The sequence below is a fragment of the Elgaria multicarinata genome, chromosome 12, assembly GCF_023053635.1.
Source record: "Elgaria multicarinata webbii isolate HBS135686 ecotype San Diego chromosome 12, rElgMul1.1.pri, whole genome shotgun sequence".
Taxonomy (NCBI): domain Eukaryota; kingdom Metazoa; phylum Chordata; class Lepidosauria; order Squamata; family Anguidae; genus Elgaria; species Elgaria multicarinata.
The window spans coordinates 20,320,513-20,345,571 of record NC_086182.1 but is presented as its reverse complement, the minus strand read 5'-3'; the positions used below and the strand labels follow the sequence as shown (position 1 = coordinate 20,345,571).

Here is a 25,059-nt window from a genome sequence, read left to right as displayed (position 1 = left end):
GATGAGGGATCAAGTAGGATCAAAAGGGTTGCACTTCCTATGTCTCCCTTGATAAAAGTCATCCATCAAGGTGATCAAGGCTGACTCAGTCCCATAACCAGGCCTGAAACCCAATTGAAATGGGTCTAGATCAGTGGTTCCCAAACTTTTTCAGGTCACCGCCCCCTTGGTTCCACAAACTCATGCCCAGTGCCCCCTACCCTACACTATAAAAATCATTATTCAGAATAGCGGTTTTCAACGACCCACTAAGGAAGATAATAACAATAAAATTCAAAACAGTAACAATGAATTGAATATTTATTCAAACTCCGAAGCACTTGCCACAGGCTTGCCAAGGGAGGGAGGGAAAAGAGAGCAAACGCCTCTGTTTTGCAGCCGGCGTGGCGGGGCACACCAAGCAGGGTATGTCTCTTCATTAGCGTTTTGGTGCTTTTGAAATATTTCAATTCACCGTTAAAAGGACTCTTCTTAAATGGTATTAATACATGTGTGGATTCTTCCCCTATATGGCTTGGGACCAAACTACCTTCTCCCATAAAAATGTCCCTGGGTTTTAAGACCTGCTGGAGAGGCGCTTCTCGGAAAACAACACCTCGAGCGCCCCCCCTGCTGTCCCCTTGCCTCTTAGCACCCCCCTGTGCAATCCTACCGCCCCCAAGGGGGCAGTACCGCCCACTTTGGGAACCACTGGTCTAGATAATATGTATCCTCCAAGAGGGCCTGAAATTGGCCTGCCACCACCTTCTCAAGAACCTACGCCAAAGTTGGGGTATTAGCAATAGCTAATACTGGTACATGACGTCTCTGTACCAAATACCTTCAATTCAGATACTTTTTATCCAGGAGTTGTTTTGCCATTCGGGCAACTCGCCCTTTGACATCACTTGAATTTTCTTGCTACAATGCAATCTAACTCTTAAGGGTGTATTATATCAGTTAGTTCATTCTCTCAAGATTTCCATGCGGCCTCTGTTTACAAAGGCGTGAGAAGTGGACTTAAATTAAACATTTGAAGACTGCTTGGGAAGCCACTTGGACTTCCACTTATCATCTTTCTTAAACCGAATCTCTCTAACTGATATGCTTATAAATAGAGAACTGCTGAGGTGTTACGCTAGTAAAACTACACTTTGTCGATCAGTCATGCAGTCCTTTTTGCGTAAAGCAGTGTGGGTTGAGAGGGTCTGGGTCTGTCTTTCACTGGAATGCCCTGGAATGTAAATGTTCTGGCCCTAAACTGGAGTAATTGTGAGGAAATCATTAAATTTCAAACAAAATAAAATTCTAAAAATCATGCTCTTTCATGTCATGGACCAAGATGGCTTTGCAAATCCAAACAAAACAGAAAACCAATTAATAACCTGTTTATAGCAGCAAAAACTGGTGTAATTTGAGTCTTGAAGGCCTCTAATTTGCTTTCTGAGGTCCTGTTCCAGCAGTGCATATTCGGCATGGTTAATCATCCTCTTCTGTCTTATTTCTATATGGTAATATCCTTCTAAAATCTCAGGTTTAAGCATGGTTGCCTGTTAAATTGAAGCATCTTACATGCTAACGGGTTATATACCTGGAAATCCTTACCTGACTGTGTTTATAGATGTTGCATTCCTCTTTGTCTTGTGCCTGGTCCTTGCTAATTTTCTGCCCCACTTGCCTCAGGGCTATTCAGTATCTACTAATTTGAATTATAAACAAGTTGAATTTTGAATTGGTATTCAGTTTTAGTGGGCTTTAAAGTTAATAATTTCTCTGTGATTAAGAAGCTTTGTTTGTTGTGTTGACATCTTGATATGGTCCTTGGGTGAAGTTCTGCTTGTTGGAAGAAAGTGCTGCGAAAGGTGATTGTAGGAGGAGAAATGCTGGAACTCTGTAGAAGCTTGCAGAAAAGGAGTAGAGTTGACACAACTCAGAACTTGCTTCCTGGAGCAAGACACCTCCCCCAATGCAAAACTGAGAGTCTGTGTTGCTTGCTTTGTGACTCCTACGTGATCCTGATAAAAGAACTGTTGCTATCTGGATTTATTTATTTTTTCAAATAAAACAGTGTGGCTGCCTGAATTTTTTTAAAAAAAATCTTATCTGTGTTGTGTCTTTCCTTTCTGTGCTTCTTTCTTTCTCTTGATTATGGATCAGTGAAGTTCTTTGTGTTACAAATCCTTCATTCCTCCTCTTGCTGTAGAGCACGAGTACACGACCCAAGAGACAAATTCAATTCAGAGAAATGCTTGGAGGCCACATTCCAGGGGTGGGTGGGCCAAAGGTAAAAGGTCTAGGACCAAAACACCAGCTTAGAGCTTTTACTAGCAGTAACTAAGCCCCTAAGAGAAGCATTTCAACTGGTTGGAATGGGGGGGAAACTGCACAAACATCAAGAAACCATCCAAAGATCAGTGGTTGGAAGAAAGGGAGTGGGGCTGGAGGACACAGGCATGGCCAACTGGGGAATCCCAGAGGGCTGGATTGTGAACCCCAAGTGGTCCAGATTTGGCCCATGGTCCTGAGGTTCTTCTCTGCCATAGATGGACTTCATTTGAAGTTCCTCTGCTCCATTTCCCTTGTAAAACCAACCTCTGTTCTTCCCCTTTTCAATAATTTGTCCCTCTCATTTTGCTAACACAATATCCAAGTTCCGGTTTCTGCCTGTGGATCTCTTTACGTTCCCTGTCTGGAAAACACCTTTGAGCCTTAGCTATGTAGTCAGCTTTTTCAAATGGATTATGTAACCATTCTTTCTGAGCGTGCAACTTCTCAGACTCGTCTGATACCTATAGCCCCATATCTGACAGGCTGGCTTGTAAAACTACCTATGGGTTTGCAATGCTGGTAGTTCCGTGTAATGGTAGTTATACAGTGGCCGAGTTCAGACAACACACTAAGCCATAGCGGTTAAACACTTTGAGCTAATCATTATGGTTTAGCGTGTCTTGTGAACCATAATTGAGCATGTCATGTGAACTATTCCTAACCATGGTGGCTATGTAACCATGGGTTTAAACACACTAACCATTTGCTGCAAAAAGGTTAGTGGCCTAACCATGGCTTAGCGTGTTGTCTGAACAGGCCAAATGGCTTAATGCACTCTGAACTCACATTTGCATAAGGCCTTTGCAGAGTTTGGGAATAGACTCAATTTGAATAGCCTCTGTAATAGTTTCTGTAGAATAAAGAAGTATTTTGTAAATCATTACCTAGTTCTGTGTAAGGTGATTCCAAGAAGTGTAGCTTGTTCACCAGCTCAGTGGTATTTTATTTAATAGCAATTAAAACTGATTTTTTAAGTGGTGTTGATTCTCTTATTCAACAGGGCTCAGTCTACCAGAAAACAAATGCCATGTCTGAGATCAAAAGAATCAGCAAAGATAGCTTTTGGGCCAAAGCAGAGGTATGTATTTAATTCAGACATTTCTGAGTGGTTGAGGTACCTTGTTTGTTTGTTTTTGCTACAGGTGGTCTTACAGTTCTCATATTTTCATGGCATGCTTGATTTCTTATAGTATTTTTAAGCCAGTAAAATGCAGCATAAAATACAGCATAAACTATAAATATAAAAATTTATAGCAATTTAAACAACTGAAACAGTTTCAATAGAATTCTAGACTTGTTTAGATGGCCAGTATAAGTGTCCCATCATATGGCATTAAATGCCTGGGAGTAGAGGACATTCTTAACCTGGCACCAAAAAGATGACAGTGTTGGTGCCGGGCAGACCTGAGTGGAAAGCTCATTCCATAGTCAGGGGGACACCGCTGAAAAGGCCCTCTCCCTTGTCACCACCCTCCGAGCCTCCCTTGGATGAGGCACTCGGAGGGCCTCCCCAAATGTTGATCATGGTGTCCGGGTATGTTCAGGTTGGGGGAAGCATTCTGTCAGGTATTGTGGTCCCAAGCTGTGTAAGGCTTTGTAGGTTAAAACCAGCACTTTGTATTGGGCTCAGAAGCATACAGGCAGCCGATGCAAGCGGGCCAGAATTGGTCTTATGTGCTGTAGCGTGAGTGATACACGTCTGGTATGGTAAAGATCATCTTAATTTCGGCTGTTCCTGATTCAGGCGTCTTGTGCTCGCTCTTTCAGAAAGATGAGGAGAACCGCCGGCTAGAAGAAAAGCGGAAAGCGGAGGAAGAGCGCCACCACCTGGAAAAAGAACGCCGGGAGCGGGAGATGCAGGAAGCAACTTTACGTGAGCGAAGATTTAAGGAGCGGGCTAATGAGATTGATGCCCAGAAGTGAGTAGATTAGATTTTTCGTGGACGCCTTGTTCGACCACTGCTTGAGTTAAGCAAACACACCTAGGGCTCAGTCCTGCAACTCCCAGCATGGGAATTGTAGGGCTTCTTTCTGTCTGAACATGCATAGGATTGTGCTCTTAAAATCCTTGGCGTTCCTTCATTTTGGTAAAGAGCAGAGGAAGGAATGGCAGACCAGAGCTCAATTCTTCAGCTGTGTATCCATGTGAATGTTACAGGACTAGGGCCTGCGCTTATCTTTACAAAATGCTTCTGAACTCCAAAAAGCTCAGCTGCTTCCACTGCGGAAAGTGAAGCTTTGAAGTATGATTCTGCTGGTGTGGGAGAGAATGACCTTCATACTTGTGTTGTTAAAGTATAATAATACACCAGGGGCACGCTCCTGAATAATTCCTACTGGTGACATTCCCAGCCTGAGAATTTCTAGAATCTGCACTTCTAGAATCTCCTGTGATGGAACCCTCCATCTTCAGTTTCAGTCTGTGTGTCTCAAGACTCGGGATTTATGGAGCTAATTTTCTCTGTAGTGCTGATCTTTGCTCATCCATATTGTTGCCCCTTCTCCCTCAACCCACGCAAAACCACACAGGAAGCCCTGAATGGTGAGGCATGCAGGCGGGCTGTGAACCCAAGTAAACAGGTTCAGCTTTTTATTTTATTTGCCTAAGTTCATTTCCTGTGAATACCGTTGTTACAGGAAGTCATCCGTGCACCAACCCACACCAGTCTCTCTGACGCGTTGCTTTTCCTACAACTGTAAGAACTGTCTTGTTGCATACGCTTAGTTGCTTGTAACCCGACTTGGGGGTACTTCTCGCCCCAACCTCATATTTGTAGTGATTGTAAATGCTCTGAAATACAAATCTGCTTTGTACAAGTAAGAGTAAGAGCTAAAGAGCTGGTGCATGTTTTAATCTGATGAGAGTCGCATATTTTGCTGGATTCTGATTTGGCAAACCGAAGTTCATCGGATAGAGAGACGCCATTTCAGCAGCTGAGGAGCAGCGTTTCATTTTGGGGAACTTACGAGTTTTTCTGCCTTGTTCTACTTGTCTCCAGCACCAGTAAGGTGTCTGGTGCCCAAACATCTCGCAAGAACAAAGCTGCTCCTCTGATGAACAAATCTTTTGTATCCCAACAAAGAGGAGCCCCAATTGCCAGAGATTGCTTGTTAGCGCAACTGTCAGCAAAAGCTTGTTGTTCAGGCTAGATACCCATGGTGCATATCCTGTTGACTCTCTTCTCACACACATATATATATATGTATGTATATATGTATGTATGTATGTATGTATCCAAAAAGAGGTTAGCTACCACATTCACTTTTGGCACAAAAAAGTTCTTTAAAGCGATACATGCAGTCTCATATTTATTGGCAGCAAGTAGAAGGTTGTAAAATATCCGTTGTCCTTCAACTTCCAAGCAATGAGTAAGCAACGCACATTTTCTTGCTTGAGAAAGTTCCTTATTGCTGACCTGCCAACAAGTAGTTTTCAAACATCCGAATCCAGGCAGGGAATGCAATTGGAGGCTCACCTGGACTCTGAAGAAAAGGTTCTGGTGGGTTCAATGATAAAATTCGAAAGGAGGCAAGGTAAAAGTACAAATATAAATCCTTTATTTAAACTATGCCTTGCAAGGCCGGCAGCATAGCCGTATGCCTGACTAAGCCCTCTCAAATGCTATCCCCAATCTCCCCTTATAGATTGCCCAGCCTTCAGCTGGGTCTAATCCCTGCTCTCTTAAAGATTCAGTACTATACCATCTCCACAATATATATGTCTGTCTCTTCTGCCAAGACGCTTGTTCATGCGCTGGTTATTTCTCGGTTGGACTACTGCAACCTTCTTCTCTCTGGCCTTCCTTCTTCTCACATCAGTCCGTTGGTTTCTGTTCACCACTCTGCCGCAAAGATCATCTTCTTGGGTCGCCGCTCTGACCATGTTACTCCGCTTCTGAAATCTCTTCATTGGCTTCCAATTCACTTCAGAATCCAATATAAACTTCTCCTGTTAACCTTCAAAGCTTTTCACGGTCTAGCTCCTTCCTATCTCTCCTCTCTCATCTCACACTATTGCCCCGCTCGTGCTCTTCGCTCCTCTGATGCCATGTTTCTCGCCTGCCCAAGGGCCTCTACTTCCCTTGCTCGGCTTCGTCCATTTTCTTCTGCTGCCCCTTACGCCTGGAACGCTCTTCCAGAACATTTGAGAACTACAAGTTCAATCGCAGCTTTTAAAGCTCAACTAAAAACTTTTCTTTTTCCTAAAGCTTTTAAAACTTGATGTTGTGCGGACTTTATACTGTTAGTTTTACCCTACCCTGTGCCTGCTTACCCTACCCTGTGCCTGTTTGCATTCTCTTCCCCTCCTTATTGTTTTACTATGATTTTATTAGATTGTAAGCCTATGCCGCAGGGCCTTGCTATTTACTGTTTTACTCTGTACAGCACCATGTACATTGATGGTGCTATATAAATAAATAATAATAATAATATGAGAAAGAGATCTCAATCGCCATGTTACTCAAATCATTTCGTATTAGGCACTTGATTAAAGAAATGTCAGCCCACCACAGATGGTTTTACTTCCCTCTTTCAGTTGCAGCAACAATCACTATCTCTGTTGGAACAATTGCATAGGCTATATACGTAAAGCAGAACAATGAATTTCAGATCCATACGACAGAGAACAAGCAAGTGCAGGAAGAGACGACCGTTCTTATTCTATAGAACTTCCTTGAGTTTTTTTTTTAAAAAAGAACTTTGCAAGCATATTACTTTTGTCCACAAGTACATCTCCACCCTTTCCTCCCAGGAGACCAGCCTCCCAACAATCTTATGAGGTTAGGTCAGCTGAGAAAGTGGCTTTCGCAGGGCCACCCAGTGAATTTTATAGTTGAAGGGGGGATTTGAACCTACAGAAATAGGCATAGATGTTTTGGAATGGGAGTGGTTGTATTACATATTTAAAGAAATATATGCCTGCCTTTTGATCAGATTAACTCCAAGGCACTGTACAACAGTTTCAAACAATTCAAGAATAAAATATAGATCAATTAAGGTACCTAAAAGTGACAGCAAAATAGGGAGCAATATCTGAGAGGGCTGCTTCATCTCTCTTAGATTAATCAGGCTGCAATGGAGCATTTTTTGTGGTTCTAAAAATGACCCTGAAAACAAGTGGAAATGCTTGTTTCCGGATCGGGACAAGTTAGCGAAGCTCACTTCTAAGAGCTCTGCTGACCTGACCTGTTCTGGAACGGGAATTTTCACTTATTTCTGGATATTTTTAAAACCGGAAAAGCCCCATTGCACAAGCAGAGGGTCCCACGAGCCCTGGCAGAATAGGATACTACCCAAAATCACAATACTTAATGGAGCCCCTCTCCCAGCATGAACTGACCTGTACAGTAGGCTCAACATCTAAGGCCCTCCTCCAAGGGAAGCTCAGAGGGCGGTAATAAGAGAGAGAGGGCCTTCTCAGTGGTGGCCCCTCCAGTTATGGAATGATCTCCCTGATAAGGGTTGCCTTGTGCCAACATTGCTATCTTTTCAGAGCCAGGTTAAAACCGCCTTCTTTAAGTAGCGAAAAAGAGAATCATGCACACTTCAGAAAATGATGCCGTTGCAGCGCCAGCAGAAGGACGACCCTTCTTGGGTGGGGTTCTGTGACAAGTCCTGGGAAGTTGGTTAACTCACCCCATCCCTGAAGTAATTATCTCTAGGGGGTAGGGCTTAGGGAATGTGGTTTCTGGCTTCTGGTGGCTAAGGCAGTTAAGGGATGTGATGTTAAAACCTCTGTGCAGCTCTGTGGTATTCCTGCCTAGAGGCTGTGGTGAGCCCAAGGAAAATAGCCACTCATACCCTGACGTGTGCTGCCAAAATTAACTTGGGTCTACTGAGCCAGATGTTTAAGGAGACTTCCTGTAGTTCTTCAGAAGTGATGGGAAGCAGCTCTTTCTTCCCCCCTTTGCGCCAAAGGCTGAAGCACCTGCATTGTTGAGTTTATTAGTTGTTATTAACTTTATTACATACCACGGACAAGATCCCCAAGGAAGATTACAACTAAGAAACAACACACAGGACCTGTTCAGAAGGCACCTTAAACCACAGCTTTAACCACGGTAAATAAGGCAAAAAGCCTTATTCACTGTTTTTAAAGCTGTGTTTTAAGGTGTCTTCTGAACAGGGCCATAGTATTAATTGAATATGCTACATAAAAGTAGCAAAAAACCCTATTGTGCAGAATATGATTGAATATAATTTCCTTATATGCATAACCATGTACTTTTGGGGTATGTTAATGGATTGCTTGTGGAATTAGGTGCAGAATGGAACAGTGGAATGAAAAACCAGTTAACTTCAGCTAGAATTTGCACAGCTATACTTCCGATATCTTCAAAGTCATTATCTTTATTGAACTAAAAGTGTAGTTGACTAACGTCTTATTGATGAAATTGACCTATTAGACAGGAAACAAGGAAAGAATGATAACATTTGTAGAGTGCTGGGTTTTATTCATAAACCTTTTAAATGGTAGCTTTCAGGATAACGTGAAGCCGTATGTATTCATTTGTATTTAATGTATTTGAATGTATTCATTCATTGTTATAAAAAATAATGTTTTGCCCTTTGGGGATTTTTATGTATAATTAAAGAACAACAATGCTGCAGCCTCTCAGCAAAAACTGCACATTTTTGAAAGCAAGGGAGCAAAGAGGAAACAGAACTTCAAATGATGACCAGAGTGCACATAAGAGATGCATGTAGAATGAAGTAGTTGTTCAATTATCTTGTCCCCAGACTATAGAGCTCTAAAGCTTAACATCAGCCCTTTCAATTGGGCCTGGAAACAGATTGGCGAGTGTATGTGATATCTGAGTTGCGTTTACAGGTCTGAGTCTCCTTCATTTTTGGTTAACTGGGGTTGGGTGCAAAGTCATGCTTTTTTCCAGTAGAGAGCCAGATGAAGGTGGTCGTGGTATCATCATCATCATCATCATCATCATCATCAATATACTGCCCCATAGCCGAAGCTCTCGGGCGGTTTACAAAAGATAGGATAGTTAAGGCCAAGAAACACATTTTTATTGAAAATTGCAAACCTCGTTGACATAATTTCTGTTTAACCACATTTCTGTTTGTTTTTCAAATCTGCAGGAAATTCCAGCAACAACAGGAAACCGAGCCAAGGGACAAAGATAAACAACAATGGGTGAGGTTTGAAATTGTCTCACTTTTTGTGTTGGTCTAAGTGCCTTTTTGAAAAGGACTTCTAAACATGGAAGAGTTGTCCTGTCTACAACGATGACACGGAACAGCATGGTGTCTTCTTCTGAGACTTGTAGGAGAGTGCTGAGATCTAGGAGGACAGCTATTTATTTATTTATTATTATTATTATTATTTATTTACAATATTTATATACCACTCCCCATTGAAAATTTCAGAGCGATGTACAAGATAAAATGAAAATAAAAACAGAAAAAACACTTAACACAGATTTTAAAAGAAGCAAATACAGTGACTCATGGCTGGACATTAAGGAAAGGCTTCCTGGAATAATGATGTTTTCATGATGTTTTCAACTTGTATATGTTGCTTATTCACTTGTAAGGTTCAGAAAGATCCATTGCATTTTAAGCCCAATAAGGAGAGATTCGGCCATTCTTCTGGGTAGCTGCATGGTTGGGCAAATGACCGGTTGCAGAGGTTGACCATTATGTTCATACATCATTTCTCATTTCACTGAAGTTGGTTCATGAAATTCTCATTTCACTCAAGTCGGTTCCATCTCGCAGAATGCAGAGGTATAGACCGAGAATTGCCTCTGCAACACCTTACCATGAGTGTAAGGGAATCGTCTTATGTTACAGAAGGAGCAGGAAGAAGATCACAGCAAGGTGCAGAAGGGTTTCCGAAGGAGAAGTGAGTCTGTGGAAAAAGCTCAGGTACACAGGAGAGAGCTCCTTGACAGTTCTGCTTCATTCTTAGCCAGGCACCAGAGCCGTGGCTGACTAACCCCTTAGCATTGGGTATGGACTGGATCTCTCAATCTGTCCTCTTCATACCACTTCTCAATGCATACTGGATCAAAGGAGTAATAACAACTGCTTTGCTGGATAAGAACTACGCTCCATCAATCCCAGTACACTCTCGACTTTCAACGCTGCATGCTTCTGATGAAAAGCTGGTTTGAAAATAATGCACATACTTTTGCCAAACGTCTTACAGCTTTGGGTAACCTGGTCTTTCCTATAGGTATCCTTTCAGTCTTGCTTATTTCTTGGTCTTCAGCCAATCCTGAAGCAATGAGTTCTACAACCTGCCCATTTATCACTTCTATAAACTTTGAAGGTAGCACATTGATTCTTCTGCTGTATAAAAGGGAGAATCACCATCCAGTGGGTCCCACCTCCCCAGCTACTCATTATAATGTATGCTCTCTATATTATCACTCACTTCTTTCTTCAGTACTGCCCCCTTTCTGTGGGCTCTGCTCAGTTGTGCAGTCTCTCTTCTGAAGAAGTTTTTTTACTCCTTCGGTGGTGTTTCAGATCATTGTACCCCAAAATCCACCAATATTTTGGTCTTTATTCCTTTCAAAACTTGAGTTTTTGACTGGTGCTGCATAGTCCAACCTGTTCTGACTGAAACCTTGTTCGCGTTCCAGCTAATTCTCACCTCACCTACAACCATTATGTGAACCGCCCAGAGAGCTTCGGCTATGGGGCGGTATACAAATGCAATAAATAAATAAACCAGCCTTGCAAATAAGCCCACAAAAATTACTAGCCTGGGGGAAAAATTACTAGCCTGCAGGCAGATGGAGTTCTTAGTCCCTCCTTTGCCAGCCTCACTTACAAGTTAAAATAGATACACACACACACACACACACACACACACACACACACACACACACACCCCTATACATTCTTGGTGTGGGGGAAGCTGCCAGAGGGAGGGAGAACATGCTATATCTCTTTCTGCAGCCTACTCGCCTGCACATAATTCCTATTGCCTATGGTGAATAGGCGAGTGATTAAATGCAAGGCTGTGTTATGTAGGACAGTTATACAATATCAGCACAATGTTTTATAGAGCATGACCTCAAATTTGGGAATATTGCCCCAAAAGTTATAGTTCAACAGTTACACGAGTGCTCCACTACTAGTAACACCTCTGCACACACATGCCTTTGAGTACTCATTAACACGGAAGTCTAGAATGGGATGAGTAAGCATGACAGCTGAACCCTCATTAAGGCTTTCTGCCGTCACGGCTCTTCAGTTACAATGGCCAAGACTAGTTCTTTTCCTCTGGTGGCAGTCCTGGCTGGTACTTCTTGCTTGGATCTTCCTTTCATCTTCTTTGGAGCTTTGATTGGGCTCAAAAACTTGCCCAGTTGCATGTGGGGCTCTTGATAATTCACGGTGTTCTCTTTCCCGTCCTATTGTGGGTCTTCCAAAGGGGCATGGGCAATTTCTTGGGAAACCTTTTTTTATGCATGACAACTGGTTTTCTTCTGGGCACCTGCCCTTACCTTGGGCTTCTTGAACTGCATAAGTTACATCTTCTCACTAATTCTGTCCTATATCAGAAGGTTCGTGAGAGTCTTCCTCCATTTGGCAACACGCCAAAGACTGATTGTTCCTTCTGAATCTTCCCTTTAGTGGACTGTAAAGATCACCACTTGCTGCACTATTCATTCATTCTTTGATCCTCATTCATGAGCTAGTTAAAGAACATGCAAGAGACTGTAGTGTAGTACATGACGACCTCACAGGTAGATATATCTTCCAACAAGCATTGATATCCCGTTTATTCAGCTGAAGTCAACACTTACTCCTTGCATGCTAAACTTGGATAGCAGCACTGATATTAATTGCTAGATTTCTTTCTTCTCTCTCCCCTGCCTTGGGTTGCAGTGTTTTCATCAGGATTCACTCCATCTTTCTCTCCTCCCAGGAAGCAGCATCGCTAATATCGCAAAGATCAGTGAATCCTCGTGATATCTTCAAACAGAAGGAGAGGTCCATGTCCACAGAAGCAGCAGCTGTCGGTTCCCAGCCAGGTATGTGACAGAGCAATCCTATACTTGCCTTGGGCCAGGACTAGAAGTACATATAAGAAGAGCCCCGCTAAATCAGACCAAGGGGCCATCTAGTCCAGCACTCTGTTCCTACAGTGGCCAACCAGCTGTCGACAGGGACCCACTAGCAGGATACAGGGCAACAGCACCCTCCCACCCATGTTCCCCAACAATTGGTGTATATAGGCTTCCCATGTAGGCACTTTGTATTCTGCGATGGGAGAAAGATTGGATATAAATGTTACAATACATTACATAATTTTTAAAATGGTTCCAAGCATGGAGTTGAATCCCCTTGTGCTGCTCGCAAGCACTGTTTTATGAACACGACACCCACAAAGAGGAGGACGGAGGCAACACACAACACAGCATCCATGCAGTTCCCTGGGCAGGATGCCTGCAAAGAGAGCCCACAAACCTCTTGGAACAGGGGTTCAAAACCCACCCAGGGAGAGAGATTATTGTGCCATGCAGCTAGTGGAGAAGGACCAGGACAAGGATTGTATAAAATCTGTTCTGATTGTGTTTTGTGGCTTGTCAGGCACCTTTTGTTCCATTGTCTGCCCATCGACAGAATTGGGGTGGGGGTGGTTTTCTTCCAGTTTTTGAATCCGCTCAAATGTGAATTCACACAAATTCGCATTTGCGCAAATCTGCCAAAATGCGCATTTTCATACTTTAGCCCATGGGGTAAACACGCATTTTTGGCTGTTTTTTATTTTTCGTACTTTTCTATGACAAAATTCCCATGAAATTCCCGAAGGTTAGGAAAATGTTCTGTAAGTCTGCGGGTTCCATCCAACGGGACAAGCCGGTCCACTGTGGAATCCGCAGGTTGGATTCCAAAAAATCTGAACTCATTTGGTTCTGCTGAACTCATTTGGTTCTGCTCCAACATCCATAACCCGGACACACGACAAAGGGAGCCACTAAGAGCAGCTGCCTCCAGCATGGGGCTGGGAAGCAGGGAGTGGGAATTGGAGCCCACTCCCACCCCACCAGGGGGAAGAGGGGAAATACCATCCGATCACTTTTTTGCATGCCTGGCAAAACAAAACAAGAAGCCAATAGCAGGCTGAATGGAATGGTTTATCCAAGGCCTGCTCAGTGAATGGTCATAATGTGGTGTATGTGTCTCACCAGTTCGTGTTTTGTATTGACTTGGCCCCTTTCCTAGGGAAGTTACGGAGCCCTTTTCTTCAGGAGAACAGTCACGTGGAGGCTCCTGTCTCCCCTGTCCTTCCTGCCGTTCAAGATGTTCACCCTTCTCCTGTTGTCCATTCGTCTGTACACGACACGCCTCCCGTCTCTCCTGTTCCTGAACTTGGTAAAATGTTATAAGAGAGCTCATGGTCTCAGTTGGTTACAGCAGGGTTTGAATAGCTGAAGGGGTTTCTGTGGCAGCCCATGGTCTGTTGGTCCCTTTTATCTCTATTCCAGCCATCGAGAAGAAAGCAGCCGTGTCCTGAAGGTGTCTATGACTATCACATATCTCAGCTGCACAATTTAAATTTATAGTTTTGTAGATAGTTTGGGCTCCTGCTTAAAGTGTTGGCGTCTGCTTTGCAAAATTAAATATTGCTTAGGATAGGATACTACTTTCTGCATTCCCCAGTTAGCCTTATTTGCCAGCTTCATTATAGGTCTGGGCTCCTGACTTTTCATCATTGCAGAGAAAGGAAGCCCCCGTTGATCTGTAGAGTGATCTTTTGCCATTCCGCTGTGTCACGCTTAATAGCTCAAAATCATCTTACCTTATTTAAAAGAGACTGAAAGGTATCTTGTTTTGCCTGTGTGATGTCTCTGTGCTTCATTTCTCTCTGTATTCTGGAGTGTTGTTCGTTTTGCTTTTTGTGTGTCCTAGTCTCGTCTTTGTAGATTTTTATCTTTTGCTAGAATAGGACAACAATGTTCTTGTCTGGAAGCTTAAAAAAACAACCGACTGATTATTCCTGACTAGATTCAGGAAACAGCCAGCATTTGTAAGAGTTCTAGTAGGTAGCTGAAAGGACAGACAGGAAAAGAAGTCAAAGGCTGCCTGCCCAACCAAAATGAGAGCAAGAGAGAGGTGTAATTTGCTTTTCAGCTGAGTTAAAATAATAATAATTTGATATGACCAAATACAGAGCCTAAAGCAGAGGTAGAACAAATTAGTGATGGGTGACTCTTGTCTTCCAAACTTCATTGCATCGCTGGATTGATAACAGAGGCTGTTGCCTTCGTGATCTTTACATTTTACTAGACGGCTCTGCACATCTTTAATCAGAAGGGCCAAACTCGGATTTAGTGGCATGCACAATTGTTTTTAAATTCTTGCATCCTATAACATTCACATTTGCAAGGGTAGTTGATCTTCTTCATTTTATTTATGAAGCACGTCAAAATTTATGAAGTACAGCAGCTATTAACTTTAAAGGTGATTTCGAAGCCAAAAGAGGGTGTTGGGACCTCTACTTAATTATCTAATTGGAGGTGGGGGCAAATGGACAGTAAAGAGTTACAACATGAGCTCGATTGATAGGAAGAAGCAAAGTGTGGCTAAGTTAAATCTGCCCGCAGTAGGTTGATGGTTACGCTGTAGCAAATCTAGCAGAGCTGCAGAGAAACCACCCCAGAAAGCTTCCGAGGTCTAAGAAGTCAATGCTCTAAGCCAATGGGATGAACTTTATCTCTATGTCTAATACAAGGGTATATGGCTACAGCGTCATCACAACATCCTTTAATGGAGCCTAGCCATCCCTTCTGACTAGGTTTTCTTCCAAAATGTTCATTGGCATGAATGTCCTCTTGCAAGCTGACTTTGAGATTGTATGCAGCATGTGATGTCCCCATCTCCCCTGAGTGATAGCAGTGATTAGTACAGGGAATTAATACTAAACCTGATACGTTGCAATAGAAAAATGTGTTCTGCTTCTTAGGTAATTCTACCAGGCAGGACAACTACAAACCAGGCACTCCCGTCTACCAACCAGAGGTAGAACATGAAGCAGTGTATGAAGAACCTCCTAGCCAACAGGGTATCTATGATGAGCCCCCTAAGGTTAGTCTCTTGAGATATGACTCTCCCGATGTGAATCAAGCTGTGTGTATTTAAGTTTGAGTCCAAGGTCATTATATCCTATAACCCTCTTCAGATGACATGCTAAGCCTCAGTGGTTAAGCATTTTGAGATAAACATTATGGTTTAGTGTGTCATGTGAACTATTCCTAACATTAGTGGCTACATAACCATGGTTTAAATATGCTCAGTAACCATTTGCTGCAAAAGGGTTAGAGGCGTAACCATGGCTTAGCGTGTCGTCTGAACAGTTCCTTTCAAGAAGGCCTTAAAAGCGTTTTATTTTACCATGGCCTTCCCATGACAAATACCGTTATTGCTGCTATTGTTGTCCCGGGTGCTTTTATTGTTGGTTTTATTGCTTTTAATATTTTATGTATTTTATTGTGGTAAGCCGCCTTATGAGGGCCTCTGCCCTGAAAGGTGGACGAGAAACCTTTTAAGTAAATAAATAAAAATATATCCTCCTTTATTCTTTTAACTCTTCATTTGTAGGAACAGGCTGACGATACTAAATATGACTATGATGATAGCTACCAACAAAGTCCTAACATGGAGGGGAAAGGCTTATGTGCTCGAGCTCTATATGACTATCAAGCTGGTAAGTTGGAGTGATTTCAGATTGAAAACTCAGGATTGGGATCTGCAAGCCAGAAAGCCAAATCATGCGGGATGATTCGGGGAGGGGCTGCAGCTCAGTGTGATAGAACACATGCTTAGCATGCAGAAGGTCCCAGGTTCAATCCCCGGCTTCTCCAAGTACGGCAAGGAAAGAATCCTGCCTGAAATCTTGAAGAGCTGCTGTCAGCCAGTGTTGACAATATAGGGCTGGATAGACCAATGGTCTGAGGCAGCTTCCTAGGTTGCTGTTGAAGAAATTGTGAATCAAAGGGAGAGCAGGCTTCTTAGCAAATTGAAACACTGCTTGGACATCCTTTGACATTGGTAGCAAGACTTCAACCATCTTTGTAAAGGATGATAGCTTTCTATTGACTCCTTAGTTAGGACAAGGAGCTGTTGCTCAGGGATAGAGCACCTGATTTGCATGCAGAAGGTCCCAGGGCAAATCTCCACCATGTCCTATTAAGATCAGGTGAAGGTGGACGATGATGGGTCTATGATGGATAGACCCTGGAGAATTGCTGCTGCTCAATGTAAACAACACCAGACTAGATAGACCAGTAGTCAACTTCCTCTCAGCCATGGGTGAGGAACTGCTTTGAGATAGGGCGGATTGCCTTCCATGGGCTGGGTAATGTCGCAGGGCATTGCCAAGCCCATTTTGCCTTTCTCAGAGGCTCAGCACAGTGAAAGGGATTCCGTGGCACCAAGAGGAGTGGTTTCGCTGGTACTGGCCAAGTCCCCGGCTTTGTGCACTGCTTGTTTCGCCCTCTTGGCTCCTCCCCTAGCCAGCGGAGTTGGGTGCCTCCTTTGCACGCCCTTCTGTCCCCATTGCAAATTGGAGGCCAAGCCTGTCCCCTGGAGGAATCAACAGAGGCTCTGTGAGCCAGAGCTTCTCCATCTCTAGAATCATAGAATCATAGAATAGTAGAGTTGGAAGGGGCCTATAAGGCCATCGAGTCCAACCCCCTGCTCAGTGCAGGAATCCACCTTAAGGCATGCCTGACAGATGCTTGTCCAGTTGCCTCTTCAATGCCTCTAGTGTGGGAGAGCCCACAACCTCCCTAGGTCATTGGTTCCATTGTCATACTGCTCTAACAGTCAGGAAGTTTTTCCTGATGTCCAGCTGGAATCTGGCTTCCTGTAACTTGAGCCCATTATTCCGTGCCCTGCACTCTGGGATGATCGAGAAGAGATCCTGACCCTCCTCTGTGTGACAACCTCTCAAGTATCTCTGCTCTTCGGTGGTCAGTTTTCGGTCTTGTACCATCTCCTTTTTATCATTTTTCAGTACATTCCCTCTAAATCTTGATAGAGCATTACATTTTGATAGTTCATTACAAGTGTTCCTGAGTATGCATTTTTAGATGCTTTTCTTTCACCCCCCACCGCCCGCCCTGAATCTGACTGTCTCCCCCTTTCAGCTGACGACACGGAGATCTCTTTCGACCCTGAGAACATGATCACCAACATTGAGATGATCGATGAGGGCTGGTGGCGTGGTTACGGTCCCGATGGCCACTTTGGGATGTTCCCTGCCAACTACGTGGAACTCATCGAATAACCGGCTCGTGCTGGAGGAAGAATACAAGCAATACCTGAAAGAACGGGTCTGTCAAATCCCATTCTTTGAGGCGAAGCGCTGTATTGCTTTTGAAGAGTGAAGTGCCATTGCTCAGCACCCCTGTTGCTGGAGCAACGTCTTCACCTGCCCGGTGAAGCAGAATATGTCCTTTGCCTTCTTTTTGTTTTCCTTAGCTGGCATTTTACAGGTGAAGATAGGACATCAATCTTGGCAGTGCGTAACATGGGCCCAAAACATCCTCTCCAGTCACACAGGGACCAGATTACTGTTTGAACTTCTCAGATGGAGTGTTTAGAAGATAGGATGGGCTTAACAGAGATAGCAAGGTTTTCTAACGCAAACTGATTTTTCATTCCACGTGTTGCGGATCTCCAAGGTAGCATACAGAGGTATCTTAAGAAACGCGCACATCAATTAGTAACTTGTAGGTAAAATTTAAGCCTGCAGTCCACAACCCAGTTATTCCAGAGCGCTGGAGAGAAATAGGTTGTGCGTTGCGGCTTTTGGAGATGCAGTCCACTAGGAATTGCCCCCGGGGTAAGAGCTGTTGAAATGAATGGAATTGCCCAATATATCTGCAGTGTTCTTGTGCAACTCCCTTCCATTTCAGTGCAGTCATTATTCAATGGGAGATTGTGCCCTCAAACTACTCCACCCTTTTGTGTGGGGACCAAGCTGCCTGGCTTTTTAAGTTCTTGGGTATTTATGGAAATTCGCCCTGTGCTTTAAAGCAAATGCCTGTCACTGTGGTTTCTTGAGATACGGTTTGAGACATAAACACCATGAAGGCAAGCTGTAAAACAAATGCCCCGAAAGCAATGCTAGCTTTGAACTGTGGTGCACACTGCTTTAAATGTAATGCTCTCTCCCTCTCTCCCCTTCCCCTCTCTCTCTCTCTCTCTCTGTGTGGTTTGGTTTGGTTAATAGAGGAGGACCTTGGTTCCTTTCTTGAATTTTGAAAGCCTTAAATTGCCTTTAGATTTGGATTAATTTCTCCCTTCCCTCCTTTTTATCATTAAATAAAAGAGAACATAAAGAAACTTCAGGCAGCAGAACTACTTAGGAGCGGTGCAAATCTGTGCTGTTGTAATTGTGTGACATTGTGCATCACTGATCAACATTGGCTAATTGTGTTAGCCTAGTAAAGGCATTTGTGGAACATAACTGAATTCAGATGCTGCATTTTGAAATAACCTGTCCAGCTCTCGCCTAGCACCTCCTCTTCATGATGTATTAGCTGCAGGTGTAGGTTGTGTTGTTGCTGTTTTTTTAAAAAAGAGGAAGCCATTTAAACGTTATTTTGTTTGCCTTGCTCAAGGCAATATGGCTTCTCAAGTAATTTTCACAATCCTTCCTGTGCAGGTATCTGACAGGGAGAAAGTGTTTTATAGAAGAGAATCTTGCTGTTTCCTGGAGAAGCAAAACTAATGGTCTTGCAAGGTTAAATTCCATTCTCCCCTGCCTTTATGCATGATGTGGTAACAATTATAGAAACAAGAGATCCTAATGCAGCTCTCAGTTAATCTGTTCCAGCTAGTTTTCCTTTAATGGCAATTTTTAAAAAGAAAACCACGATAGTTTTAATGGTAGTGAGAAGTTTCCAGAAATTGAATCTTTTCTTTCCACATGCATCTACTTTCTCAATCTGTGGAAGCTAAACCTGAATTATTTATTCCATTTCTGAATAGGGTTGCTGTCTTATGCCCTACTCTCACCCCACCAGTCTCTGGATGTACTGTGAACTTTTTAAACACAGTGGCTCAGTGCAGCCAACACGTTTCTCGATGGTGGTTTTAGAACTCCACCGTTTTTACACCACCGTTGAGAAATGTGTTATCTGGCGGGAAAACTCCACGCAACGGTGGAGGGGTTTTCTTTTGGGGGGGGGACATTCCACACAGAATATCCATGATGTGCAGAGGAGTCCCTGCACAACCGTTTCGTTGCTTGCTGTGTGGAGGGCTCCATGAAGTTCTCCGTTGCATTAAATTTTCCCACTGGCTACAGAGTTCCCTGGCAAGAGCGGCAAAAAAAGGGAGTGCTGCCGGGATTGGGTGTGTTTTTTTTTTTTTTTTTGCAGCAATGGCTGATGGGATACCATCAGGAGGACCGGGGGGGGGGGGGAGGAGAGAGGGCAGAGGATCTGTCAATCAAACGTCGCAATGGATTTTACTCAACTCCATGGTAGCCCATAGTCACACAACAGTGGAGTTAGAACATGTATGGGGAGTACCTCCTAAAAACTCAACCATTGAGTGGAGTTTTCACACTGCGTTGATTAACATGTCTGAATTGAGCCAATCTATGCTTAAGTCCTCCATACAAAATTAAAAGCTAATATGGGACGTCTTCTTGTTCCTTCAAGCTTGACGGTTTTGGAGACTACTTCAGGTTGTACTTTTTAGTTATTTTAATTCCATCGTTCCATTCAGGAACAATAAAGTTTTCCCTTCGGGATAACTCCAGCAGGCCAGCAGTGACTTCATAAGGTTTCTTTAATTTTGATTACAATTGCCAACCATCATGCAGAATCATTGGTATTTCAATTGTTGCTGTTCGCTGCATTTTGTTCAAATCCTCCTTTTTCTAGCCTTCTGCCATGCATGAAGATTTGGGGTGGGGAAAAAGCTTGTGACTTGTATCAGGATGATCGGAATAGTTAAAAAACAATGAAGTGAATAAAATAACTCCCTGTGAGCTGTGTCGTTGTCGTTGTTGTCGTCGTCTTCAAGTGAGCACTGAAAATGATCATTTTTTCTTTCTCCTCTCCAAACAAAATGGTTTTTAGTTAGTCCCACCCAAGAGTCTTTTAATATTAACGTTTATCTGTCATTCTGGAATCTAATCTTGGTTTGTATTGGTTTGAGTCCTCAAGCCATCACTATTTCATCGCCACTCTGAAGAGGATCTTCATGTTTTCTGCTATAAACACAACAGAAAGAAGGCATATCACACACAATGGTGTTACCTTGTGTAAAGATGGTCAACTTGAACGAATGACTCTTCCCGCTGTTCTGATACACCAGGGGTGTTGTACCTTAAGGAAAATCTGGCCCTCTCGGATTCCACAAACTGCCTTGCCCCCTTTCCCAGGCCCCTGTCATGCCTTACTTGAAGGAGGGTTCATCGGGTGAAGAAGAGGAAGGGGAGAGCCGGCAAAGCAGCCCCAGCCAGAACCAGGCAGAGAGCTGGAGGCTTTGACCAACAGCACTCCCCTGGAAACATTAGAAGAGCAGCGTGGCCCCTCCAGTGTCATTCATGGACTCCCCCCCCACAATGCAGAAGGTGGAGCCAGAGGATTCATCCTTCTGAATGGCATAGACTCAAATACAAGCAGCAGAGAAACAAGAAGAGGCCACACCCTTAAAAACAGCACACTGACCTAATTAGCCATCTGTGCTGATTAACGACCAGCTATAAATCAGCACAGCCGGAAGCAGATCTCTGCTGCAGTCAACTTTGAGTAATCTTCAGCGCGTTGCCTTGCTTCTCCGGAGGTTGCTGACTCCTGGACTCTCGACGACCCACCTGCACCACCCACTTGGACACTCCCTGACTGGCTTTGACGTTTGGCTCAACTGAACTCTGGTTCGACCTCTGGACTGCTTTTGACCTCGTTCTTGCCTTCTCCTATTTGGATTCCTGTGTATGTCCTTGGACTGGACTGGCTATTCCCTCTCTTTACACTTGGGACTATCTGGGCTTTGACCAGGGCACTTGCCAGCCTCGAAACAGGACAACCCCAACCCTTTACCCAAAAACCAAATTTGGTGGTTTCCCAGCTTTTGGGAAGTTCTTTCCCATTCTAAAAGGTCGGAACGCCTCTCTTAAGGCTTCTTTCTGGCAGTAAGAGCTTTAAACCAGAATTTGCTGGCATTTTGGGCCCCGCCCCTTTTGCCTTTGACCAAACGCACCACTGGCCCCCATAAACTTCTCTGAAATGGAATTCAATCCTTAGATTGATAGAGGTTCGGCACACCGGGACTTTGTTTTTAAGTAATTGCCTTGTAATTCCTATGGAACGTTGTCTTGCGTTCAACTCACAGCCCACCTAAATTTAAGTTTGCTCAACATAATTCAGCCTGGGATTCCAATGCATGTTGGAGGTACTTTCAGTTCTAACAGGTTGGCTGGAAAAATCAATTAAGACAAGAGACCAGAGGAAATGCTCCTTGAGAGGACTTGTACTTTCGGGTTCCTGTGTTGTTTTAATTATTTGTCCCCATGCAGTACCTGAAACTACCTAGGCTCTCCCCTGCCCCCAATAAGGTAGATCTGGGGAAATGTTCCCATTATTTGGGCAAAGAGGGAAGTTGTTGGTCTTTTGGACTGTCAAGACTGCAAGGTTTTTCAACCCTGGAGACAGCGGACCAGTTGATTACAAAGAAGGCTGCCTGTGGGGGTGGCAGCAGCTGTGATGCAGGATCGAGTTAACCGGGTCAGGCAGGCACGGCAGACACAGCAAGAGAGACAGAGATGGATAATCAGATTGCAGGCTGGACCTCAATTTCATTTCCATCCCATCCCATTCTTTCAGCTTGCCTCCCTTGGGACCCTCTGCCACCAGCAGAGGAAGCATTAGTCTAACACTATATAGCTGGCTTTGTGGATGCAACTCCACACAGTCTCTCTTGCCCCCCTTGCTTCTAAAGGATGTTTAATGCTATTAGAAAGATGCGGGAAGGGTTTTTTTTTCCAGAGGGCCTAGTAATCTCTCCTTGTTCCAGGTTCCCTAGAGTAGAGGCAGCTTAGGGGCAAGTAGCCATTATTCTATGTGTGTCAGTCCCGATTGCCATGGTATTTGGGCTGCATTTTACAGTTGTGGTCTTCTGACCTGGAAACACAGGGCCTATTTCTTTTCCATTTTTTAGGGCCGTCGCTCAATTAAAATGGCATAGTTCTCATGCTGTCTGAGAATCATGGAATTGCAGCCCCTTCATATCTGGAAAGCGCCAGGTTGGAAAAGGCTGGTGAAGTGGATTTATGTGTTTCAGTCAATTTGATAGTATGAAATTCCATAGTGGGTAAAACAAAAAACGCATTTGTTTTTGGGTAGAGTTGTGTGTGTTGCAACAGGAATCATCTTAAATGAGGCATTTCAGCTTGTGCAAGAGAAAACAGGTTGCCTCTTAAGACAACATCTGCGGTTTTCACTCAACTCTCCTGAAGCAACATTGTTGGTCTTATTATAGTCTAAGTGTGGGCAGAATTCAGTCTTGTGGAATCTACTTCGGGTGGTTGTCCTTTCTTCTAGAATCGAGAGGTCTACCCATCAAAACCACATTCAAAATGACAGCTGGAATGGGGTGAAGGCAGATGCAAAATGGCGGCAGGGGGATTGGAATCCATTACCAACTGCCACATGCACTGCAATAATCTGCAACCCTACATCTGAGTTCCTACAAGCCAGGGATTTAGTTAAGGGGAAATAATGTTTTATAGTTACTATTAAGCAACTGGGGATTAGAAAATTGTAGTGACCTACTGCAAGACACCTTGAAATCTTTCAGTAGATCCCAAACCTCCTTCCACTGCACCTCATATCCTGGGATGTAGGGATGTACATCCCTGCACATGCGTCAAACCCATCTTCTGTTCCATTGCATGGGTACTCTTAAATGTTTATTACCGTGAATGGGGTTTATTTTGGAATGTATATCCGAGCTTCATGCAAATACCTCAAAGCAGCCAACATAAACCAACATTTTAAACAATGCAAAACGGAGGTAAACTGCAGCTGTTGAATGAATAAACATTAAAAAAAAAGCATCCGATTTAAAAGGGGGATCAAATGCCCTAATTAAAAAGCATCTAAGAAGTGTCATGAAAACACCAAGCAGACAGGACTAGAGAATGAATTCCACAGTTTGGGCACCACCACCGAGGAAGCTCTCTCTTCTGTAGCCGGGCACCTAACCTCGGAAGGAGATGACACTGAACAATGGCCGCTCCTAGTGAGCTTCATTGACAAGCATGTTTGGATGGGATTACATCAGATGCTGCCTTGTGCCTGGTCAGGTCATTTGTCCATCTAGGCAGGATCTACACTACTGCTTTAAAACGGTTTATAACAGTAGTGACAACTGTTGGGGTCCAGGACACACTCCATATACAGTTTTCAAAACATTTTCAAAGTGTCATATCCTGCTTAGTGTAGATCTGACCTCAGCCTGTTAGGATTTTCTGGAAGTGACTTTCTAGCATCTCAGACAAAAGTCTCCCATCACTTGCTTTGTTCCCCGATCCTTTTAAGTGAGTTTTCCAGGCCTTGAAGCTGGGCCCTTCCGCTTATTATTATTATTTCTTACCCTCCTCTCCATTTTGATCGAGGCGGGTATCAACAGTAAGTATAAAATACATAAAACTCTGATTAAAAACATAGTATACATTGTTAAAACATCCTAAAAAACACCCTAAAAGCATATTAAAAGCATCCTAAAATTCCAGTAATAATAATGATTTTATTTGCAGGTGCTCTACCAGTGAGCCTATGCTGCTCCCTCCCCAGTTTAAAGGAGCATCAGTAGAGTAGCTGCGACAGACAGGCTTCTGCCTTCCCACTCTGCTGGTGGTGGCTCCTAATGAGCTTCCGTGGGAGGAAGCCGTGAAATCCTACATGTTGCAAGACTTCGCCACACGGGCTCTGCAGCAATCCTCTTAAAGGGATGAAGCGGCATAATCCGGTGGGGGCAGGGCCTCTCCCCCTCAATCGTGGGGGCTCAAACATCTGGGAACAAATTGTAATTGTGAACCACAGAGTCCAGGTTATTTTTATGATTGGGGGCAAAAGGGGGCACCTTTTTTTGCATTAAGCCCTGCTGAGCTCTCCAGATGGGGAAGCCTCCGTCCCGCTCTTCAGGCCCTGTGCAAGACATTGGTCTTGTCTCGAAGGTACGGACCCGTTGCAGCCTTAATTGCTTGGCTTACCTGTTGAACTGGTTTTGGAGAGAAAGCTAGACTGCCTGCACCATTTGTACCAGCCAAATGTGTTCTACCTGTTTCCGTACCTTGCCTAGGACCTTTGTGTCAGTCTCCTATATCCATCCCGGCCCCCTTTCACGTATTCTTGTCCTTTCCTCCCGCCCAGCACAACCATAAACAAGCGCTTTCCAGATCCAAATCTCCTGCCCTGGGATGAACTCTAGGATTGGAGCAGCTTTATCTTTGCTGTATTTTCCCTTTTCCTCTGATAACCCTCCACAAAGAAGATGCTTGAACAGACCTTTGATACCCTGAACGGTCATAACTGTCATGAGAGGCAGCGTGGGGTAGTAGTTAGAGAGTTGGACAGGGTTCTGGAGACCCGGGTCCTAATCCTCAGTCAGCCATGAAGCTCACTGGGGTGACTTTGGGCCAGTCACTGACTTTCAGACTAGGCCTACCTCGCAGGGTTGTTATGGGAATAAAATGGAAGGAAGGAGGACCACGTAAATCACCTTAGGTTCCTTACAATAGGAAAA

At 43.8% G+C, this 25,059-nt stretch overlaps 1 protein-coding gene across 4 annotated transcripts in view; it reads left to right on the top strand.

The window, feature by feature from the left end:
• The window catches only part of DBNL (drebrin like), a 33,194-nt gene extending 14,039 nt beyond the window's left edge, over positions 1 to 19,155 (top strand). For 2 of the 4 annotated variants that reach the window (XM_063139232.1, XM_063139229.1), the window contains 9 exons: positions 3,308 to 3,385; positions 4,075 to 4,226; positions 9,406 to 9,460; positions 10,120 to 10,194; positions 12,212 to 12,317; positions 13,513 to 13,662; positions 15,254 to 15,375; positions 15,889 to 15,994; positions 17,439 to 19,155. In XM_063139232.1, coding sequence (XP_062995302.1) covers positions 3,308 to 3,385; positions 4,075 to 4,226; positions 9,406 to 9,460; positions 10,120 to 10,194; positions 12,212 to 12,317; positions 13,513 to 13,662; positions 15,254 to 15,375; positions 15,889 to 15,994; positions 17,439 to 17,578 — 984 coding nt within the window. In that variant the 3' untranslated portion in view covers positions 17,579 to 19,155. The remainder of the gene's footprint in view (positions 1 to 3,307; positions 3,386 to 4,074; positions 4,227 to 9,405; positions 9,461 to 10,119; positions 10,195 to 12,211; positions 12,318 to 13,512; positions 13,663 to 15,253; positions 15,376 to 15,888; positions 15,995 to 17,438) is intronic. The other 2 variants (XM_063139230.1, XM_063139231.1) reach the window with 2 other exon arrangements.
• Positions 19,156 to 25,059: the final 5,904 nt, after the last annotated feature.